Source organism: Centroberyx affinis, unplaced genomic scaffold, assembly GCF_046629955.1.
Source record: "Centroberyx affinis isolate AG114_WGS23_722 - 3 ecotype Tasmania unplaced genomic scaffold, CSIRO-AGI_Caff_v1 ptg001775l_1, whole genome shotgun sequence".
Classification (NCBI taxonomy): domain Eukaryota; kingdom Metazoa; phylum Chordata; class Actinopteri; order Beryciformes; family Berycidae; genus Centroberyx; species Centroberyx affinis.
In genome coordinates, this window is record NW_027280168.1 from 522,407 (window position 1) to 544,284 (window position 21,878).

General features: G+C 44.4%; 2 protein-coding genes across 2 annotated transcripts; one reads left to right on the forward strand and one right to left on the reverse strand.

Annotated features, from left to right (window-relative positions):
* On the forward strand, positions 1–16,580 carry chrnb2 (cholinergic receptor, nicotinic, beta 2). The gene is made up of 6 exons (XM_071529187.1): positions 1–22; positions 9,228–9,373; positions 10,067–10,111; positions 12,019–12,128; positions 14,316–15,450; positions 16,428–16,580. Exons 2-6 carry the CDS (start codon positions 9,344–9,346, stop codon positions 16,578–16,580), a joined length of 1,473 nt encoding a protein of 490 aa, XP_071385288.1. The 5' UTR covers positions 1–22; positions 9,228–9,343.
* Positions 16,581–19,954: 3,374 nt separating this feature from the next.
* s100t (S100 calcium binding protein T) lies at positions 19,955–20,882 on the reverse strand. The gene is made up of 2 exons (XM_071529235.1): positions 20,706–20,882; positions 19,955–20,548 (listed from the first exon to the last, which is right to left on the reverse strand). The coding sequence occupies exons 1-2, from the start codon at positions 20,865–20,867 to the stop codon at positions 20,384–20,386; spliced, it is 327 nt and encodes a 108-aa protein (XP_071385336.1). The 5' UTR covers positions 20,868–20,882; the 3' UTR covers positions 19,955–20,383.
* Positions 20,883–21,878: the final 996 nt, after the last annotated feature.

A 21,878-nucleotide genomic window follows, 5' to 3' on the forward strand; every position in this document is an offset into this window, starting at 1 on the left:
GCTCTCCTCGCCATTGCGGAAGGTGAGTAACTTGTCTGTCTAATGGCTCCAACGATGGGCTTTTGTGTGTGTGTGTGTGTGTGTGTGTGTTTGTGTGCGCGTGCCTCGCCACCGGGGGCCAAAAACGACCGTGCGTTTGTGCATTAACGGAATCTGAATAGGTTTCTTTTAACTATGCGAGGAGCGAGTATAAATACAAAAGGAGTGGTTATATACTGAGGAGAGGCAGAGGTGGAGATAATGACTCTTTCATTGCTGTGTCACCATCTTTCTCAAAACAGCAGGGAGCGCGACGGAATGGTGATGGAGGGGAGAAATATTGCTCATTCCATATCACGTTATGCGCATAGCACTCGACATAGAAATACTACAGCAAATGTAAAATAGCTTACATTATTTACATTAGCCTATTACATAAAACCCTAACGAACAAATCACTATAATATTCCTATAGGGACTTATGATAGTGTGTCTGTGGTGCTCACTCATGCGTTTATAGAGACCTGGTATTTTTGTCTCCTGTAGCCTATCACTATATATATTCCTATAGGGACTAGTAGTTTTGTTGTGATAGCCAATTCGTATAGCATCCTATAGGATTACTATAGTTCTTTTTTGTTAGGCTATAACATTTTAGCTACAGATAAAATGGCCCATCTTTAAATGTATACAGGTGCTTTCATCATTTTGAAGCCATTGAAAGGTGCCATTGTTGTTGCTGCTGATGGGCTGATCATAACGGAGTTAGATAGAACAATATACAAAGCAGTTATGGTAAGTCATTGTCAATGGTTTGTAGGGTTAAAATCTATAAAACCTTACCTCACCTCTACAAGGACTTTGTAGGGACAAATGTGCAGTTAGCCTACCCTCTCTCTCTAAATATACAGAGCATGGATAGAATGAAAGAAAGAAAGAAAGAAAGAAAGAAAGACGGAAAGAAAGAAAGAAAGAAAGAAAGAAAGAAAGAAAGAAAGAAAGAAAGAAAATGTAAAATTATTGGCTGTAACAGGGCCTAAAAGGGCATTAGTGCAGACCAATACACACATGAATACACACATTTGCTCACCCACCTACGCACGCACTTGCACTTGCACTCTCTCTCACACACACACACACACACACACACACACACACACACTCATTAACATCGAGGTCTTGGATTGAGTGGGCAGGTTAATGAGAGGCACGTTGAGCTAAAACAACTTCTACATCCTGTCATTAAAGGACAAATGATGCGTCATCCAGAGTTAGAGGAAAGCCTTCTGGTCCCATAGAACAGCTCAGACAGATAAATGGATGTTGTGTTCATGTGCAAACCCTGAAGACACGCACGTTTTAGAGAGCAGAGTAGATAAGCATTGTCTTTGCGATAGTGTTCTTGCAGGGCATTGGGAGCAAATGAGGTTTCTCATTTAGAGCAAATGGGGTTTGTATTATGTGACACAAGGTAAAGCGTAAAGCTATTACAGTGTTTAGACTTATTTTACTTCATTAAGCTGGCTCTAATTTGGTGTTGATTTCTGCTCAGCACGGGTTGGCCCTGAGCGGGTGGTAAACACATCAACTGATTGGCTGAATTTACGGCTGCCTTAATATTTGCAGCCAATCCATAGAAGTGACAGGACAAGGGCCGGCCCAGTGCCTCGAGGCAACTGACTATCTGTCTCTGGCTGTGTAGCGGTACACATAGCCACACACACAAACACACAAACACACCTCCACCCACTCACACACATGCCTGGCCATCTGCCTTGCATTGACTAACCATCCATCATCACCTGTGGCAACAACATGCTCTCTCTTTCTCTCTCTGTCACACGCACACACACACACACACACACACACACACACACACACACACACACACACACACACACAGAAAGAGAGCTCTACACCATGCAATTCATCACGATGCATCCAGAAGCAATCACACAGACATACAGTAGAAAATCAAACCCTCTGACCTGCATTAACCTGCCATTTATCATTACAAGCACCGGGACTGATCGTAATGCCAGATAGAGTTATAGGAACGTGCACAATCACACACAAGCACTCAAGCAAACACATTATAGTTTAATAGCAGGCTTACAGGAACGTTTCAGTTTGGTAACTGACACTTCTTTACATGTTAGATCTGGGCCAAAGAATGAAATAATATTACCTGGGCCTAATTTTCCTTGTTTGTAAATGTGTTAGAAGTCTGATTTTCCAAAAAGAAATTAAGACATTGGTGCAGATTCTGGGTCCCGTGGCTATCAGTTTTGGTGGATGATCATTCATGAGTTCAAATAGAGGTATGTGCGCTAAAAGATGAAATGCTACCGACATGAAATATCACTTTAAGGAGCTTCATAAGCAGTGGAGTACTAATGAGTCATCTTCCCTTAAGGGAGAAAATCTGATTACCATCATCCTCTGAGACTAAAAGCACGTACACACACACAATACACACACACACATACACACACAAACAAACGCCGCACGTGTGAAAAAATGCACACAATGTGCACTCACACATGCACACACACCTGGAGCAGGGGCTTATTATATTATTTCATATTTTAGAAACTCACAATGAGGAAGCAAGCAAAACACGTAATCATAAAATATGTACTTAGAAAACACAACCACATGTGCAAAGACATGGACTAAAATAAAGTGTGTTATATTCTCAGTTGTTCACGCAGGACGGCACTCATGCTTGTAACGTTCATATCAAATTCACATACAAGAAGAGCATGTTGAGTGTGTTTGTGGGTGCATGCATCTCTTTCACGCTCTCTTTCTCTTCTGTTTGTCTCACACGCATGAACACACACGCATGCCACCTCACACACAACACACACAACACACGCAAACACTAATCACAAGGTCAGAGCAGAGAGTAGAGGAGGTGATAGAATGGAGAAAAGTGAGGTGAACTTTTTCATATTCAGTAACTTTACACCTCAGTACCCACAGCAACACGTTCTTACGCAAGACCCTCACACACACAGACACACAGACAACACACACACACGCACACAAACTCACATGCACAAATGGAGTGGCTGTGCAAGGACACTCAAGGACATTTCACCACCTGTCTGAGACAGTGCCGTGAGGATCTAGCCGTCCTGTTGTGTGAGGAGGATGTCTCTTGTCATTTCCCCAGCAGGCCATGCATAATAAACAGGTCTGTGGTGCTGAGTTGACCGGATGCTGGGGGTTACTGGATATGGAGCTTGGTTTGCAACAGCCTCGTCAACCAGGAGCAAAAAGTGTATCTGGAATAGTTTTACAAGAAAACTTCCCTCATCTGCATCTTAGAAACTATGCATGGCAAGGTCATCCTCTCTGTGTGATTGTACCTGTGCGTGTGTGAGTGTGTGTGAGTGTGCAGGCATCAGTATCTATGGCCACCACTCTTAGACAATATGAGCTAATCATTTCCTTGGCAGTGCTACAGTCTAGAAAGTTCTGCATCCGTCAATTTAGCCTGTCATCACTTTTCTGCTGACACTGTTCCAGCCCACAGTTCTCTGCAGCATCTCATCAGTCCCCCTATTGTCCCTCTCTCTCTCTCTCTCTCTCTCTCTCTCTCTCTCTCTCTCTCTCTCTCCACTTCCTCCCTCTCTCTCTTTCTTTCTTTTTCTCTTTCTCTCACTTTCTTTGTCTCCGTCTCTATCTCTTTGTGCATGGCATGACCCTGAGTACACAGTAGCAACAGGATCAGCTCAACAGCTAAGAATTAGAAATGCACAGCAGACATACAATGGAGGCCTGCATTCGTATGTGAGAGTGTGTGTTTACGTGTGTAAAACTCTGTGTGTGTTCATGTGTGATATGTGCAAGACTGTGTGTGTGTCTGTGTGTGTGTGTGTGTATGTGTGTGTGAGTGTGCAGCAGCAGCAGCAGCAGCACACAGCAGTGTGGCCCAGGAGATTAGAGGGAGGCAGAGGGAGAGCACAGAGGTTTAATAGAAACTTAAGCAGTGGAGAAGAGGAGCCAGATAAGAGACGTTTGGGAAGTTAAGAGTCTTAATTTTGACTTTGTCTAAGAATGTTATGAAAGAAGGAAAATGGATGACTTAATGGAATGGGGTGCTTATGTTCCTCCCATGCAGCCATATGTAGACAGGAATTCAAGATGATACATACCTCCCTCTGATACTATCATATATGGAAGAGAAAATTTGTGTTAATCCAATTTTCTCCATCTTATTCACTATAGAAATGATCTGGTACCTAAAAGTACACTGTGGCCTGGGAGAGCACAATAAAGCAGATCAGAGTAGAGTTAATATTTATTTGTTATGGGTTGTCACAGTACACAAACTTTTCCACATGATTCATGATACGCTCTTGTTATCAACTGGCAAAGTGATACTTTTGTACAGGAAAAACAATGAATAGTTCTATTCCAAAATACTATATATCCATTTCGGAAGATCATCATTCAATATCTCTAAAATATAGAGCATCCAGTCCGTTAAAGTGTTATTTCGTCAAGGACTTCCGTTACCTGCTATCCTTCAAAAAGCATAACCATAACCTAAACCACAACATAAAAATAACCTGTTTTGATTTTGTACTATTAGTCATTTTAGTAGGTGTAGGTGGAGTAGGTGTTGCTTTTTCATATAGTGGATATCTAATTTTGAAATGAAACCCTTCAAATATTATTTTAATGCCATGATATTTTTTATTATGTTGATAAGGTCTATCATCTAGATGTTTTCTGTGTCAGTCCCACCCCCTCTACACATATTTCTCTCCACATTTCTCCCAGTCGCCGGCTCTGTCCGGGTGATAACATAGAGTCTGGTTTTATGGGCAGTAGATATGGCAGTTAGGCTCAAATAATGCTGTTATGAGAGACATTATCCAATTCAAATGATGTATTTTATTGCAGTCTCTGAAATATGCACCAGTGTGGTTAGAAAGCCATGTCATCTTTCATCCCAGAGTTGAGCTCCTTGGGTGTGTGTGTGTGTGTCTGCTGCCAAATAAACAGACCATATATCCCCACCTTTAGCATCTCTAATCGTATTTAAAGCACAGCTAGGTCTAGGCCCTGAACTGCAGACCTGATCCCTATGAGCTGGACTGCAGCCTGAAGGCCCGCTGACTGGCCCATAGTCAGGACTCAAGACTCAAAGTGATTGTGCTTTTGCCATCAGGCCCCTAAACTGTAGAATGCCCTGTTTACCATATTACTTAGGCTCTAATTCAGTAGAATCATTTAAATCACTTCTTGAAATACTTTTTATGATTTGTATGTAATTGTTTTTTTTTGTTTATCTTGCCCACTATTAATCTTTTGTTGTTTCTTATCTTTCTCTATCTCATTTTATGTATGTATTGTATTTATTCTTCTTTTAAACTGTATTATTATGAATGTGTTTCCTATTTTTATCTCCTCATCATTTATTGTAGGCTACTATTCACATTTTGATGCCTTTCTGTAAAGCACTTTGTAAAATCTGCTTTTATGTAAGTGCTATCTAAGTACATTTTATAGTATTATTATCAATATTATTATTATTATTATTATTATGGCCTTGTCCATAAGAATAGAACAGAATAGTACAGAATTTAAGTAGATGCATACAAACGTAAAATGTGTTATTGACGTTGTTGTAATAATTTCCTTTCTCATCATTATTAGTTACTACACAGTAATGTTTTGATCATTGTTATTTCAATCATCATATACTAAATTTGCCATACGAGCAGCCATGTTCTTGACCAGGGAGTTCCTTGAACTTGACAACAACAAAGCTTCCACCCCCGGTTATTCCACAGTGGGACAGCTTGTTTTTGGAGTGCTGTGATATTGCAGCTGGGTGGAGGATCAATATTAATATCTCAGTTCTATGAGCACTACGGAGCCAATTGGATGCTGCCGGTAGGTCAACGGATCTCTCTCTTATTGATTTGAAAATATTTCAGCATAAAAGGTTCCAGCTGCAGCCAAAAAGCCTCTTTGGCTGAGCAGAGAGAGGAGAGGAGAAAGCAACCCCACTTTCCCTCCAACCTCCCCTTAGAGCAAGCTATATAAATAGAGATCATCACTATAATAGTCTTAACGGGATAATTCAATTAAGCTGGAGTTTGCTGCCTCTCCTCTCGCTTTGCCCTCATTTTCTCCACATTTGTCTTTACAATGTGTGTGACTCTGGCCTCTAAGTAGCATGGTACAATCCCAACAACAGATGCTGTAAAATTCACAGATTGATCAGTTTATTTGATCAAACAAATTGAGGAATATTTATCTACTGAAGACTCAAAGGGTTTCTCAGGTCCATCGCCAATCCAAGATGACAATTTGAAGGTGTGTGTGTGTGTGTGTGTGTGTGTGTATGTGTGTGTCTGTATGTATGTGTGTGTTGGTGTGTAACTCCCTTAGCTCCAGGGTCTAATGGGGGAGCCATGCTGAAATATTCATAGTGTCACATTAAGTTTGCAATATTTGCACTGGAAAACAACCAGAATACAACCTGAGCTACCAGCAACATTACAACCACTCAGCTGGGCCTTTAGCATGACATCGTGTCATGTGTAGAGAAAGAGAGAGTGAGAAAAAGAGAGGGCTGGGGGTCGGAAGGATCAGTCTATGTTTGGGAGTATTTATAGATATTGAAGATGAGCAGCCAAGTAACTTGTTTGTGCCATAATCAGGCTTGAATGTAGACAGTTTTTTGCAGTCTTGCTATTCTCGAGACAAGAGCAACTAGAATAGACAAAAACTTACTGTCTGGGTCTCTAATTTGTCTTGGTGTCGTCAAATATTAGTCTGGACTTTCATCTGAAGACCATGCAAGTATTTTTGTCAAACTGAAAATGAACAAAAATTATTCATGCTAAAATTATTAGTGCATTCTTAAGATTGTACATTTTGAAAGATTTGCACACAATAGTTCCTTTGCCACTTGAATTAATAAAATTTTGGCCTTTGACTTTCTGTCAGCTTAGTTTTTAGTCTTAGTGGACTCCACTGGGATTGGTCTTTCAGGTCTCGACTGAGGAGCTGTTCACTACAGCACTGGGTTTTTTGTTTGCCAACACACTGGGAATGATTCCTCATGCCACTGCTCTAAAAATATGATTTAAAAATATAAAGGGAATATGAAGAGAATCTGACACTCCGCTGACAAAAAGTTGTTTAGAGGGCAAACTGCTGATTATCATTTTGCCAGTGTAGTACGAATAGTATGACATTCACGTCAAGTCAAGCCAAGTCAGGTCATATACATCATATACATACATCACTATATACCATACTACATCATATACTGTACATTACAATATACACATTGCATATACATCATATGCATACTACATGCTTCAACTAACTTCAACTAACCCTAACCCTGTCACATAGATAGCTGATGAATTTACCATTTGGATTAGGACCATGGCTAACTGTGTAAATGTGTCGATGTATTCTGCTTCATCACTCTGAAGAGAACTGTGTTGCTCTCAGCCTCATCCATGTCCGCAGCCTTTTTATTATGGGCTTCTGGGAATGATACACATTACTCACGTGACTCAGACACACACTAACAGTTATTTCCCATTATACAAGACAGAGCACACACACGAACGTATGAACACACACAAGGGCACGTGCACACACACACACACACACACACACACACACACGCATATACGCATAGAAAGTGAGCTGACAGTCATGCACAATAAACATCCAGAGAGCTACACACATGTGCTGACAGCATTTGTATTGATGATGTTAGATTAACAAGGGAAGGGGCAATAACTGGACAGCGGCTGTCAGCGATGGGGAGATGGAGATAACAGGAAGGAGAGAGGGAGGGAGATTGAAAGGGGGAGTGAGAAGAAAATATGGGCTGGAGCAGAGATAAAAAGACAGAGAAAGTGTGAGAGGAAATGAGAAGGAAAGGACTCAGGAAACAGGATAGAGCAGGAGAAAATTTATAAAAAAAAAAAAAAAAGGGAGCAAGGAATTGTGTGTTGAGTTTACGGGGCATGATTAGAATCCTCATTGATCCAGAGACAGAGGCTATCATTCCTGTTCAGTGAGCACAGCAGTGCTGCAGGGAGAGAGGGAGGGGAGGAGGCTGGGGGGAAGGTGGAAAAGAGAGATCAAGGGAAAATAGTTGGGGGAGGAGAGAGTGTCAGAGATAAACACAGAAACGTACACATTGATAGGTGCGGCCAAATGATAAAAAACAAAAAAAATACCAGTGGGATACACGTGTTCCCGGCTTGTAAATTCCCATCCAGTCCATGTATTTTTAAATCACTGGTGACACATCTTAACATATAAATATAACTGTGTGTTTGTTTGTATTGATTTTAACCGTGTCAGCTTTTACCTATTTGTCTGCACCATTAACAGACTATAAAATGGCAAGAATTAAGAGAGACTGGCAGCATTGGCAGCAAGTTAACTGTAAGCAGCCTGTGTTTATCTACAGGGAGAAAGTGTGAGAGGAAATGGTGAGAGGGAAAAGATGGAGATGAGAGAGAGAGGCAGGGAGTGAAATACGGGGAGAGGAAGGAAGGAGGGGGCGCAGAACAGTTGTTTTTCTCTCCGAGTCGTGTCTCTCAGTCAAACGCCTCCCCTCCTGTGTGCGGTGTTGTGACAGGTCTGCCCAAACTCGACCACTCCACAGATATGACTATACGGCCTGCTACGGAGGGAGGGGCGGAGGGATGGAGGGAGGGGAGGGATGGGGAGGAAGACAGGGCAAGAGAAGTGAGAGATGGAGTGAAAATAACCTAAAGCAACAAAAGACTGGCAGCCGGGGAGGAGTGCAACACAGCAGAGGAGAATAGGGAGAGACAGAGCAGAGGCAAGAAGAGAGTGATAGAGACAGAAAGGATAGCGATAGAGACATTCAGACTGGTTGACTCATTCTTATGATGTCAGATCTTGTAAGAAGTGTGTATCAAGCTGTGCTGACGTGCTCCAGCCGGCAGGGATGAGTAATGCCATGGTTCAAAGACTTTTGCATTCTCAATACACACGGATAGCCGGCTCACAATGCCGGGCGTAGCCAACCGAATCACAAGAGGAACAAGGGGCAGTGGCCAAAGAGCCAAACTCGACGGCACCGCTGTGTGTTTGCATGTCTGATATGATACAAGTGGGTTATTTTTTTATAAAGGCCAAGAAAGGCACGGAGGGTCACAGCTGCTATTTGTCTGACGATGCAGGCGGATGTATGTGACGATGGGCTCTTGTTACAGGCGGCCTCGGAGCAGACACAGAGGAGCGGTTGGTGGAGCACCTCCTAAACCCCGCCCACTACAACAAACTGATCCGTCCGGCGACCAATGGCTCAGAGTTGGTTACTGTGCAGCTGATGGTGTCACTGGCCCAACTCATCAGTGTGGTGAGTGTGTGTGTGTGTGTGTGTGTGTGTGTGTGTGTGTGTGTGTGTGCTTGTGTGTTTGGATCTGTGCGTACCCTTCCCAGCAAGAGTCTGACCCAACTTATATTTCACCTTCAATGTTCATTACACCAGCAATAAGACTCCATAGGACTATAATAATTACAACTAAAAGGCACTCAGAGAGCCCAATACTGAACAATTCTCCAACTTGCTGTTACTCCCAAAGACATCAGCCCTATCACTTTAAGTAATTTTAAGTTAAATTGATTTATTGTCCCTGGAAACACATAGAATTTGGAATCAAGTCTCTATCCCTGTTAGTTTTGTAGGTACAGCTAAAAAATGACAGTGGTCTAATGGGTGAAATCCCAGATCTGGATCACCACCAAAATCGAATCAATTGTTCCTTGGCTCAAGGCCGATCTGTCCACCAAATTTCATGGAAATCCGTTCACACATTTTTGGAGATACCCTGCTTACAGACAGACAGACAGATGGACGGACAGACAGACAGACAGACAGACAGACAGACAGACAGACAGACAAAGTAACTAGCAGGGGTGAAAACATCACCTCCTTGGCTCCATAGAAGCAAATTATTTTAGGTGTGTGTGTCTGTGTGTGTTGATCATACAGTACAGTTTGCGTGATACATGATGTCTTCTTCTTCTTCTTCTTCTTCTTCTTCTGCAGCATGAGAGAGAGCAGGTGATGACCACCAATGTCTGGCTGACGCAGGTGAGACTTCCCTTCATCCCTCTCTCTTCTCCTCATCCTCCCTTCCTAACAGAGTGAGAGAGAGAGAGAGAGAGAGAGAGAGAGAGAGGGAGAGAGAGAGAGAGAGAAAATATAGGCTTGTAAACTAGACTATAGGCTAAAAAATATATTGAATATTAGATTTAGGATGTTTTTACTTTAACACATTTTACAGTGAGACAGGCCAGTGGAAGTGAATCACATGCTCAGAGGGACTTAGATGATAATGACAAATAAGACTTAGGCAAACATGGATAATGAAGTACGCTCTGTGCAAATTAACCCTTTTCTCAGCAAGTTCATGATGATATGTACATGCTCATTCACATTACATAATACAATGCCATATTATCAGTACATCCACCATGGTATATGAGCAGTGGCCCAGTAACTGGAGGGGAAAGATGCATCTCTATATTCCGTGTGTGTGTTACTGGTCCAGTGGTTGGCACAGTTGAAGCCTGCCTCAACTCATAAGGATTGTCCGGTAGGCAGCAGTTCTGGAAGTTGACAAGATTAGTTAAATCCTAGACACACACAGTAAGAGAGACGTTAAACAATCCACATCCTTGGAAATCCAAAATCTGACAACTGTAAATATGAGTATCGAGTTGAAATTTTAGAGCCAAAAGCACAGATTGATTTTTGAAGCATAGATAACAACAGCACAGAACGCAAGTGCTGCACCCCAGTTTCCCAGTTGGCTATTTGGACAGTTTGTGATTTTATATGGGGGGATATGAGGCTTACCATATAGCCCGCGAAATCTGTAAATATTGTGACTCCTGACTGAGCTCTGACCCTCTTATACATGGCTGGCTGTCTGTGTGCTTACAGCTGGGGCCTATAGCATAGTCGAGCATTTAGGTATACACATATGGGCATATGCACACACACAAAAAAAATACCCCATCAACATATGTGCTTGCTTGCAAGTGCAGGTGTGTGGACATAAATTGGAACAAACATATATTTAATTCAGTCATATATTTAGATCATAGATGAATCCGAGCCAGAATCAACCAGATGACAATTTTTTGAGAGGCTTGAAATATAATGTCATACATATAACATGGACGCTGCAATATTTTCATGCAGTGAAACAAATAATTTTTATTGAGTGTGTTTGTAAGCTGATGCATCTCTTTTTCTCACATGTACATACACACACACACACACACACATGTGCACATACACATGCACCTCAGCAAGTTAGGATTTATGACATGTAACTGAGCGTAGAGTGGCCATCAGTGCTTTATGGATCTCTTACTATGGGCAAGCGGGGGAGCCAAGGACAGCTGTCCTGAGCCAAGACATACTGTAATGACCATAATGCATCACAGTTACTGCAGCCGACCTAGCACGGGCGTTACAGCTCCAACATGGCCGTGACATAGCGCAGCCAGAGAGAGCTGCCATTGCAGGTCAGTGAGGCTCCAGTGCGGCAATATCAATGAACGACCTACACCATAAAGACAAGGGAATGCTGGTGTTTTTACATGAGGCTGCACAGAGGACATGAACACATTTGCTAATGCACACACACACACACACACACATGCACACACACACATGAACAGCCTTAGATGCCATTTTAATCACGCTGATTGGATATGGGTTTATGACTAGGTGTTTTTAAAAGACCATTCAGGGTCAGGGTTGAGATGAGTGCTTCACTCTCACTTTGGCTTATGAAAGATGTTAGAGGACAGACAGCACAGGATGTTCCCTGGACTTACGTGGCTTTTGATGTGTCATACTGATCAACAGACAGACTGACAGACAGACAGACAGACATTCACCTCTCTTCTCCTCTCAAGATGACTTCTCACTGCTGTATGATTGGTGGATGAGTGACTAAGTATTGTGTTTTCATTGGCCCTCAGGAGTGGCAGGACTATCGTCTGACTTGGGTCCCAGAGGAGTTTGATGGGATGATGAAGGTCAGGCTGCCTTCAAAACACATCTGGCTGCCTGACGTGGTGCTCTACAACAAGTGAGTCACTCCCCCTCCCCTCCTCACCTCAAAATGCTCCCACAAAACACACACACACAGACTCACGGATGCATGCATGCACACAAACATGCACAGGCACTAAAGCTCATACAAGCACAATATAAACAGTAAAACTCATGCAAGATCACACACGCACACACACACACATAAGTGCGCTATCCACTAATACCGATGTGTTTTAACCCTCGTGAATCCTCTTTTTTACACTCGCCAAAGCCGGCTCCCTGGTGATTTGGCCTAGCTGCTGTCATTGCAAGTCGCTCTGGATACGAGCGTCAGTTAAATGGCTGAAATATAAACGTCTGCTACACGCAGACCCACCACACATGACTGAATATGTCCACAGTCATCGACTCATGTCCCTCATGTTGGCCTCACATTACCATACCTCCAAGTCTCACGAGACACTTCAAAGGTAACAGAGAGCTGGAGACATCCGCGACACACACACACAGATATAGAAGCATGTGCATACACGAGCACACATAGATGTTTGCAAATGCCCATGTGCATATGTGCACACACCCACACATCCACACATAGAAATACATACACACTCACACATGCGTGCACGTGTGGGTGAATACACACACATACAAACACACAAACCGCCCTCTTCCTCCATCTGTTTCGGTTGTCTAAAATATGGGATGTGTGTGTGACTGTTTATGTGATCTGTGTGCAGCTCCAGTATCCCTTTGCAGCAGATGCTAGCTAATCAACACGGTCTTTACATTTCAATTCAGTCATAACCTTGACAGTATCTACCCACCACAAGTCAGAGCTTAGGAACATCCCTCGGTGTAAAATTCCTCTCCACAACATCTATAGCACTATGTATAATACTGTACATTCTAAAACGTGTGGTGGTAAGTTTTGATTCTGCTGTCGAGAATAGTGCAAGTATAATCTAACTAAATGCCTGGAGTGGCGTTCCGCGTGAGGCAGCACACCACTCGTCTTAAGGAGATGGAAACTGAGTGTCCGCCTACAGTAGCTTATCAGAGTACAGTGATCTGTCTGGCCTTCTCCTGTTTCCCTCCTTCCATCTTGGCCTTACTAAAGATCCAGGACCCAGCCACACTGGATGAAATGATCTGGTTACCCCCACACGCCCCAGGTCAACATGTCCTCCTCCATGTTTCCTCTACTGCTTCAAGCTCTCTCTGTCAATCACCTTAACAAGAGGATTAGCTCTGCATACAGCAGTCCTGAAGCTGCTAACTGGCTTGGGGACTTTTCACTTATTAAGTAAAATTAATTATACTAAATATTCTTTAAGTCTTGACTTGGTTTTGTTACACAAGTTGCAGTAAAGATGCTGTTTGTTATACCTGAGTGAGGTGCAACAGTAACTACAGTAGACATTTTTATTTATGGATTGTTTACTTGTATATGACACATCTACAGCAGTACAGCCACCATTAATCTGCTTCCCTGCCAAAATCTTGAGAGAAATTCAATCTCTACAGCTTTAATCTGTTCTCTTGCCAAAATCTTGAGAGAAATCCAATCTCTACAGCTTTCATGCTGTCAGTCTCAGTTGACTTCTGTCTGAGGTGTCTAATTTGAGCTGTTTAACCCGACCCAACCTGACCTGTGAGCTGTTTCCTGTCCAGACTACATGTTCATTTGAGTCCCACTTCCTTTTTCCCTGTGTTTGTATAAGAAAGTGTGTGTTACCTTGCTGTCCTGATACACCTCACACTCTCATCCCTGTGACCTCCACATCCAAGTATATATGTGTGAGTGTGTGCGGATTTGTGTCCGTGTGTGCGTGTGTGTCACCGTACCTGGCGGACTGTAACTATAGACTTACCTTAAACTCAGACTTGGCTATCTGAATGTTGTCTCTCTTTCTGTTCAGATCAAATACCCTGGCTGCATGTGTGTGTGTGTGTGTGTGTGTGTGTGTGTGTGTCTGTGAGTGTGTATTCATGGAGCTCTGTAACGATACGTAGGGGTAATCTAATGAGATGCAGAGACAAATCACCATGTACCACCATTTATAGCACCCAGAGGGAACATAGCCACTCATCATACTTTTTGTGTGCAAAATTGAATTTCTATTAAATCACCGCTCGAATGCCCCTATTTATCTCTCACACCCCTTCTCTTCTTTTCTCTCTCCTCTCCCTTTTTTCCTCCCTCGCCCTGTTTTCTCAGTGCTGACGGGATGTATGAGGTGTCGTTCTATTCTAACGCGGTGGTCTCCTACGACGGCAGTATCTTCTGGTTACCCCCGGCCATCTATAAGTCAGCCTGTAAGATAGAGGTCAAGCATTTCCCCTTTGACCAGCAGAATTGCACGCTGCGCTTCCGCTCCTGGACCTACGACCGCACCGAGATCGATCTGGTGCTCCGTACTGACGTGGCCAGCATGGACGACTTCACACCCAGCGGCGAGTGGGACATCATCGCCCTGCCAGGCCGCCGGAACGAGAACCCGGCTGACCCCACCTACGTGGACATCACCTACGACTTCATCATTCGCAGGAAGCCTTTGTTTTACACCATCAACCTCATCATCCCCTGCGTGCTCATCACCTCGCTGGCCATCCTGGTCTTCTACCTGCCCTCCGACTGCGGGGAGAAGATGACGCTCTGCATCTCCGTGCTGCTGGCACTCACTGTGTTCCTGCTGCTGATCTCCAAGATCGTCCCGCCTACTTCACTAGATGTTCCTCTAGTGGGGAAGTATCTGATGTTCACCATGGTCCTGGTCACCTTCTCTATCGTCACCAGCGTGTGCGTGCTCAATGTGCACCACCGTTCGCCCACCACACACACCATGCCCCCCTGGGTGAAGCTAGTTTTCCTCAACAAGCTTCCCGCCCTGCTCTTCATGCGGCAGCCCAGGAACAGCTGCGAGCGGCAGCGGCTGCGCCAGAGGAGGCGGGCCCAGGAGCAGAAGGAGGGCGGCCGCGGCGGGGAGGCCGGGGGCTTGATGGTGGGCCTGGGGCTGGCCGGCGCCGGGGGGAACGGAGGCGGCAGCTCCACGGGGGTTTTCGGCAAGGAGAACAGTGACCCCTGTACCTGCTACGTGAACCGGGCGTCTGTCAAGCAGTTTGGAGGGGAGCTGGGGGGTGCAGGAGGCGGAGGGGGATCCATGGATGGTCTAAACGGGCTGAGGGAGAGTCGGGAGGGGAGCTCCGGGAACCTGTCCCGGGGCAAGCAGGCGGCAGGAGGGCCTGCTCTGACTCAGGCCCTGCTGGGACAGGCCTGTCCAGGGTTTGAGGAGGCTGTGGACGGGGTGCGCTTCATTGCCAACCACATGAAGAGCGAGGATGATGATCAGAGTGTGAGTATTATATTATCCTGACGTGTATAATATCACTTACACCATGAATATTCCATATTATCCCGTATCAGGGGAGAGTATTATGTTGTCCATATGTGTATAACATCATACTATAAAGCTGCTCATTGCATATTAATATATAATCAATCATAAAAACGCCATGAAACCACGAAGATCCAAAATCACAAACAGCATAGATCTGTATTTTGAATTATCGTGAGTGTACTGGTACAGAGCGGAGCTGTTTAGTTCTACTGTTTGAAACGCATGAGGGACTGTAGCAGAGCATGAGCAGAGGAGACAGATCTGGCAACGCAATCATAGCCCTCTGAATATTCAACACAGACATGTAATTATAGCTGCGGCGTGACGTGAGCATAGAGGAGTACAACCGGGTTCTCCTGGCGCCGGAATGGAGGAGCAGAGACGGCGGAGTGAGGGACGGCATTTTATTTCCTTTTCCTCGAGGCATCTTAGGGGACCAGCCTCCCCTCCTGCAATGAAAGACCCTGACATAGCGAATTAACAATCCTCTGTAATTCTGTCCATCATCTCCATAGTTACCATCCTGTCGCCATGCCGACCGCTTTAAAGACCAACCCCCCCCTCCTGGCACAGTGGCTCCCCCTCCTCCCCTCCTCCCCAAGTCATCATCGAAGGGGTTACAGTGTCAGCCCGCCCTCCGTCTCTCTGCCCTCCGCTCATTCGCTTGTCTCTCACGTCCTTCTCCTCCTCCTTGACTTGGGTCGGACCTCATCAGAGCTGTGTGGCAGAACGAGTCTCCACTCACATTAACCCTTAACCTCCATTAACCCTCCGCATATAGGTAAAGGCAGAGGGAGAGATAGAAGGAGAGAGAGAGAGTGTGAGAGAGCGAGAGACATAGACAGAGAGAAAGAGAGAGAGAGAGATTCTGCTCACTTTAATCTTTCTCTTTGCCCCATCCCAAACCCCTTTCTCCCTCCCCCCATACATAGGTGAGCGAGGACTGGAAGTACGTTGCCATGGTGATCGACCGCCTGTTCCTGTGGATCTTTGTGTTTGTGTGCGTGTTTGGAACAGTGGGAATGTTCCTGCAGCCGCTCTTCCAGAATTACACAGCCAAGACCATCACCAGCACGCCAGGCTGACCATTCCCAGGCCCCCAGCACGCCGACAGACAGCTCCCCCACCCAATCAGCACAGCAGGACAGCGCCGGAGGGGGGGGGGGATCTGGGTTTTATTGTGTCTGTGGAACTGGAACTGGAACTGGAACTGAACAGCAACCACACCCATTACCTTTATAGCAATGTTTTTGCAAAGAACAACTGTTTTTCTTGTATGAAGAAAAAGGGGAAACACCATCATATTAATAACTGCAGTTTTCTCCAGACGATCAATGGACTGAACTCCCTTTCTGGTGGAAAGGTCCCTCCCTTCTCTCCTCACAAGCCAATCAGGGAGAGAGGAAGCTCCGGTTTACTCCCTGTAGAACGTTACGCCAGCCAATCAACGCTATCCGCCTGCAGTTGACTGCTCAATTGACACATGACATGTCCCGCCTTCAACTGCTACAGACATTACTTAATCAGAATCTTGATTGATGTCAGTAGGAGCTAATCAGAAAGGGAAGGGAGGTTCATAATAAGGTTCTTATGCGTTTATTTTCTTTTTTCTCAAATCCACTACTTCAGTGAACTGATTAAGTATATTTTATCATAGCATAGCGGCTTACCACAGTATAGCGTTGAGTATATATTATTAAGATTTCTCTATGTGTTAGCTCATGCAGGGGTCTGTTGCTGGTAGAGAGGCTACGGTGTGTTGTATGATTCTATAGATTAAACAAGAATGTGATATAAACTGTACTACACAGCCTGTGACGCGCACACTAACACAATATGTGTACAAGCAACAGATTGTGAAGGAATGAAGTAAAATACATAAAAGGTAGTTATGTTAAAGGAAGAGCAAGGTAAGAGAGATGCATTATTATATGAAAGTGGAACGGGTATGGTAATAGATTTTGCATGAACAGTTTTTTGCTTAGACAGTTCTGCACAGTAGGTACAGAGAGTACAGTAGCAGCCTGCAGTGCCAGAGTGCACAGTTGCAGTGAAGTGGGTCTAGCGCCTGAGAAACTGAGAAGTCTGAGCCAAGATGGTGGATAGGACTTCATATATGATGGACAGTGGAAGCTGGAACATGATTTCTCCAGGATGGAGTATTTAGGACTCAGTTGAGATGGGGCAGAGATCAGTATTTGAAATGGTAACGTGTGAATCAAATACTATTGATGGAAGGATGGGAATTCTCTCATGGAAATTAATCTATTGTGTGTATTAATATGTAATTGCACAAATGTTTGTTTTCTGTCATTGCTGTGATTTCCGTATCAGAGTATGACAGTGTCTCACTTGTTCCTCCTTCCTTCGCTTTTCTCCTTCCTTCACTTTTCTCCTCCTCTCCTCTCCTCTCCTCTCCTCTCCTCTCCTCTCCTCTCCTCTCCTCTCCTCTCCTCTCCTCTCCTCCTCTGACTCAGTCCTGTGTGTAACAGTGTGTAATGCAGTATTGTAATGAGCATATGCACACACAAAGCTATTACCGCAATGGGCTCTGTTCATTTATATAATGTTCAGAGCATATGTATACATGTATGTATGTGTGTGTGTGTGCGCATGCGTGTGTGTGTGTATGTGTGGCCCATACCCCAATGCATTATCACATCTGTCAGATGCAGTGTTCAGGAGAGCGTACTTCCCTCAGTGTCTCTCCCACCCCCTCTCTGTTCCTCCCTGCCAACCTCTCCCTAATTCTCTCCTCTTTGTCCGTCCTTCCATGGACAAACCCAGTTTTGACATTTATTCCAATCAGGATAATGATAACCTACACTCCCTAAACACCTATTCATTAAGGCAGTCTTCCTTTTCATCTTGGAATGGCTGATTTGTCATATTTTCTCAATCCTCCCGGCCCCCTGACAACCCAGCAAGATGCAAAAGGCCTTTTGAGGCGCACAGTGAGTGGGGATTAAATTAAAATTTCAAATAGAGCACTGAAAATAGAAAGACATGACAACAGGACCAACACTGAGGCAGTCATCAGATCAGGCAATAACTAACAGACGGCAAAATCATGAGCAGCAAAGCAGAGCAGATGAAGCATAGGGCAACACATGACAATAAACAGTACAAATTACAGCAAATTTTGTAATTTGAAATTATATCTGGGGAACAGACATAAAATCTAGGAAAAATTGACTGCAGCTGGAGCAAGTACAATCCAGACAGGGAGAGGGAATAATATCTAGAGGCAGCATAGGCAGAGACAAAGGATTGCTAGTGTTGTTCCTGCGTGGGAAAGCCACTGTAAATCTCTGAAAGAACGCTGTCTAATCCTTAGTCACTGCCGCTCGATGTGAGAATCCCTGGTTTTTCACGGTGGTGCGGTCCGGTCTGCAGCTCAGCACAGTGCTGGACGGGGAGAGAAGTCTTCCCTCACTGTCTCTCTCTGGAGGATGGGATTACCCAGGGGATCCCCCGCAGATCCCTAACAAGTGTGAAAAGCCTATCAAGAGACCTGTGAAAACTGTAGGCTGCACGACGCCAAGGCCGACAAAGTGCTGCTCGTTTCTCTCTCTTTGACCTTTTCACCCTTCCTTCCTTATTTTCCTCACTTCCTCTCTCTCATTCTCTCTATCTTTCACCCCCCCCCCCCCCCCCCAACTCTCAGATCTGCTCCTGTGCACACCTTAACCAGTCCAATAAAGGTTGTAGGTTCAGATTAATCAAAGTCTGTGTCTGTGGTATGTTTTTACACACACACACACACACACACACACACACACACACACCACGTATACTGTCTACAAACTAGGGTATTGCCCAAACTTCCCATTAATCTTACACCACAGGATAGAAAGAAAGAAAGAAACATTTCCTGGCTTTCTAATATTAATGCTGCTTAACTTCCTTTTCGTACACACAGAAACACACACACCAACACACTCACGCAGTGCTTTTTCCCTCTAGGAAGCGGGGCTTTTAAACAATCACTGGTGTAGAGCCCGACCAAGGTCACATCACGTTCCCACTATTCTACTGTAAAGACTGTAATGTAGGTTCAGGAGCCAAAGTTGATATTAGTTATATAGTGTGACCTTATTTGATGCAGAAGGACAGTATAAAAGAACATCACAGCAGAGGGCCTGTCGCTTACAACATCCACACTAACAGACATGCAACTGTCTACTTATATCTACTGTTCATTTCTGAAATATGATACATATATAGAAGAATAGATATTACTTTGTCTACAGATCAGTGATCATCCTATATCCAACCCATTCACTGCTAATATAAAGTGCTATACCAGCATGTGCAAAGCAGATAAAAAGGTAATACAAAGCTACTTGATTCAACCAAGGGCCACTTGCTGCCACCTGCTGCCCATTCTGGGTTTTTACTCTTCTTTTCTGTTGTAATCAAGTACAACCAACAAATTATTGTTTGAGTAAAGTTTGTTTTTATTCTATCCAGGAGGAAAAAGCTTTTGCATGAACAAACAAAAAAGGTTTACAAAATGAATGAAAAGAAAGAGAGACATATATTCACATATTCCACAATGACAGTTATTGATATTGACTTAAACTCTCCAAATTTTCACTCTGCAATAAATAATTGTGATGGATGGATGGGACATTGCACACAAGTACACGCACACGCACACACACACACACACACAAAACGCTTACTGCACAACAGACCGACACGCGCGTGCATGTGTGTGTGTGTGTGTGTGTGTGTGTGTGTGTATCTGTGTGCATAAAGTCCATGACAGAATGGCCTATGCAGGGGATCAAGTGGTAGCATCTTCAGCCTTCTTTCCGATGTCTACTATTTCCTCCCTGGACTGTGTGTGTTGCGGTGTGTGTGTGTGTGTCTCTGTGTGCGTTCACTTCTTTTTCTCTTGCTTTTCGTTGTACTCCAGGAAGAAGTCGTTACAGGCCACAGTAAGAGCCCCGACCAGGATGATGAACTCGGTGAAGTCCACCTCCCCATCGTTGTTGGAATCCAGGTCTCCCATAACCTTATCCACTGCCTCCTTATCCTGGGCGTTCTGCAGCCATAGAGGAAAAGAGAGAATGTGTGAATGTTAAAGGGTACAAAATACGGTGCAAGTAATACATTCATTCATGTATGCATATATGCAGCATATCTGTATCTTGTATCTGTATGTAAGTGTACAGTATGTACAGTGTGTGTTGCCTCCTTACCCCCAGGTAGCTGCCCAGCTCTATGGTGAGCATCTCTCTGAGCTCAGCTCTGCTCAGTGTGTATTTGTCCCCCTCGTTGCCGGAGTACTTATGGAAGGTCTGGATCATGAGCTGCATGGCGCTCTCCAGGGTGGAGGCGTTCTCTGAGTTGGGCATAGACATTCTACCGAGAGAAGAGAGAGGAAGAGAGAAGAGGAGGGAGGAGGGAAGAGGAGGAAACAGGAGGAAGAACAGACCATGTCAGAGCCCCGGCCTTCAGTATCTGCTCTCAAGCATGGAAGCCGAGTCTGCTGCAAATCAATACAAGTTAAAGCCTCTCTCACCTCTCTCTCATGCACATACACACTTTCTTTCTCTCTTTCTTTCCTCTCTTAGACAGAGAGATGGACAGATGCACACATACAAACAGAAAAGTGTGAAACAGAGGCTGCGATATCATTACTAAGATATCTATAACCCAATCTGCTATGGAGCGTAGAAGTGTAAGCTATCCAGCAGCAAGAGAGTTATTTGGCAGAAGCGGAAACCCTGCAGACCCCTGGAGTCAAGTTGGCTCTAGCAACTGTTTACTCATCAGAAGGGTTTCCTCTCTGCCAGTGGCCCTGATAAGGATTTTGCTACAGATAAACTGATCCTCAGTTTGTGTGTTGCTTTGCCCCAGCGAGAGGACCTCTGGGAGACAGGAGATGGTTAGCAGCCATGTGAGCCAGCTGATAAGAGTGAAACTCTATGCTGGCAAAACAGCCAAACCAGTAGAGATGCAACTGGGACACACAGAGGTGGGGAACCTGAGCCGGCCTCTACCTGAGCTCTGCCGGATGGCAGGGAACACCGGAGACAGGTGTACCTCCTTGCCTTTCTTTAACCTACACCACGTCCAAACACTCAAGCTGCATCCTAACTGTCAATCACAAGGCAGCCTCTCCCCATCTCCTCCACATATTCAGGAATCAATGGCATACAATACACCTCAGAAAGACAAACTGATGTAGGGAGACAATAAGGTAAATTAAGGTTAGAATGGAGTAGAATAAGTGGAGTTGTTGTACAGATGACCAACATCCTGTAAATAAACATAAAGCCCATCCTGCCTTTGTTTCCAGTGCACAAAGACATACATGCAAACGCAAGAGACAATCCACAACACACAATATCATGAATTAGCTTCACACT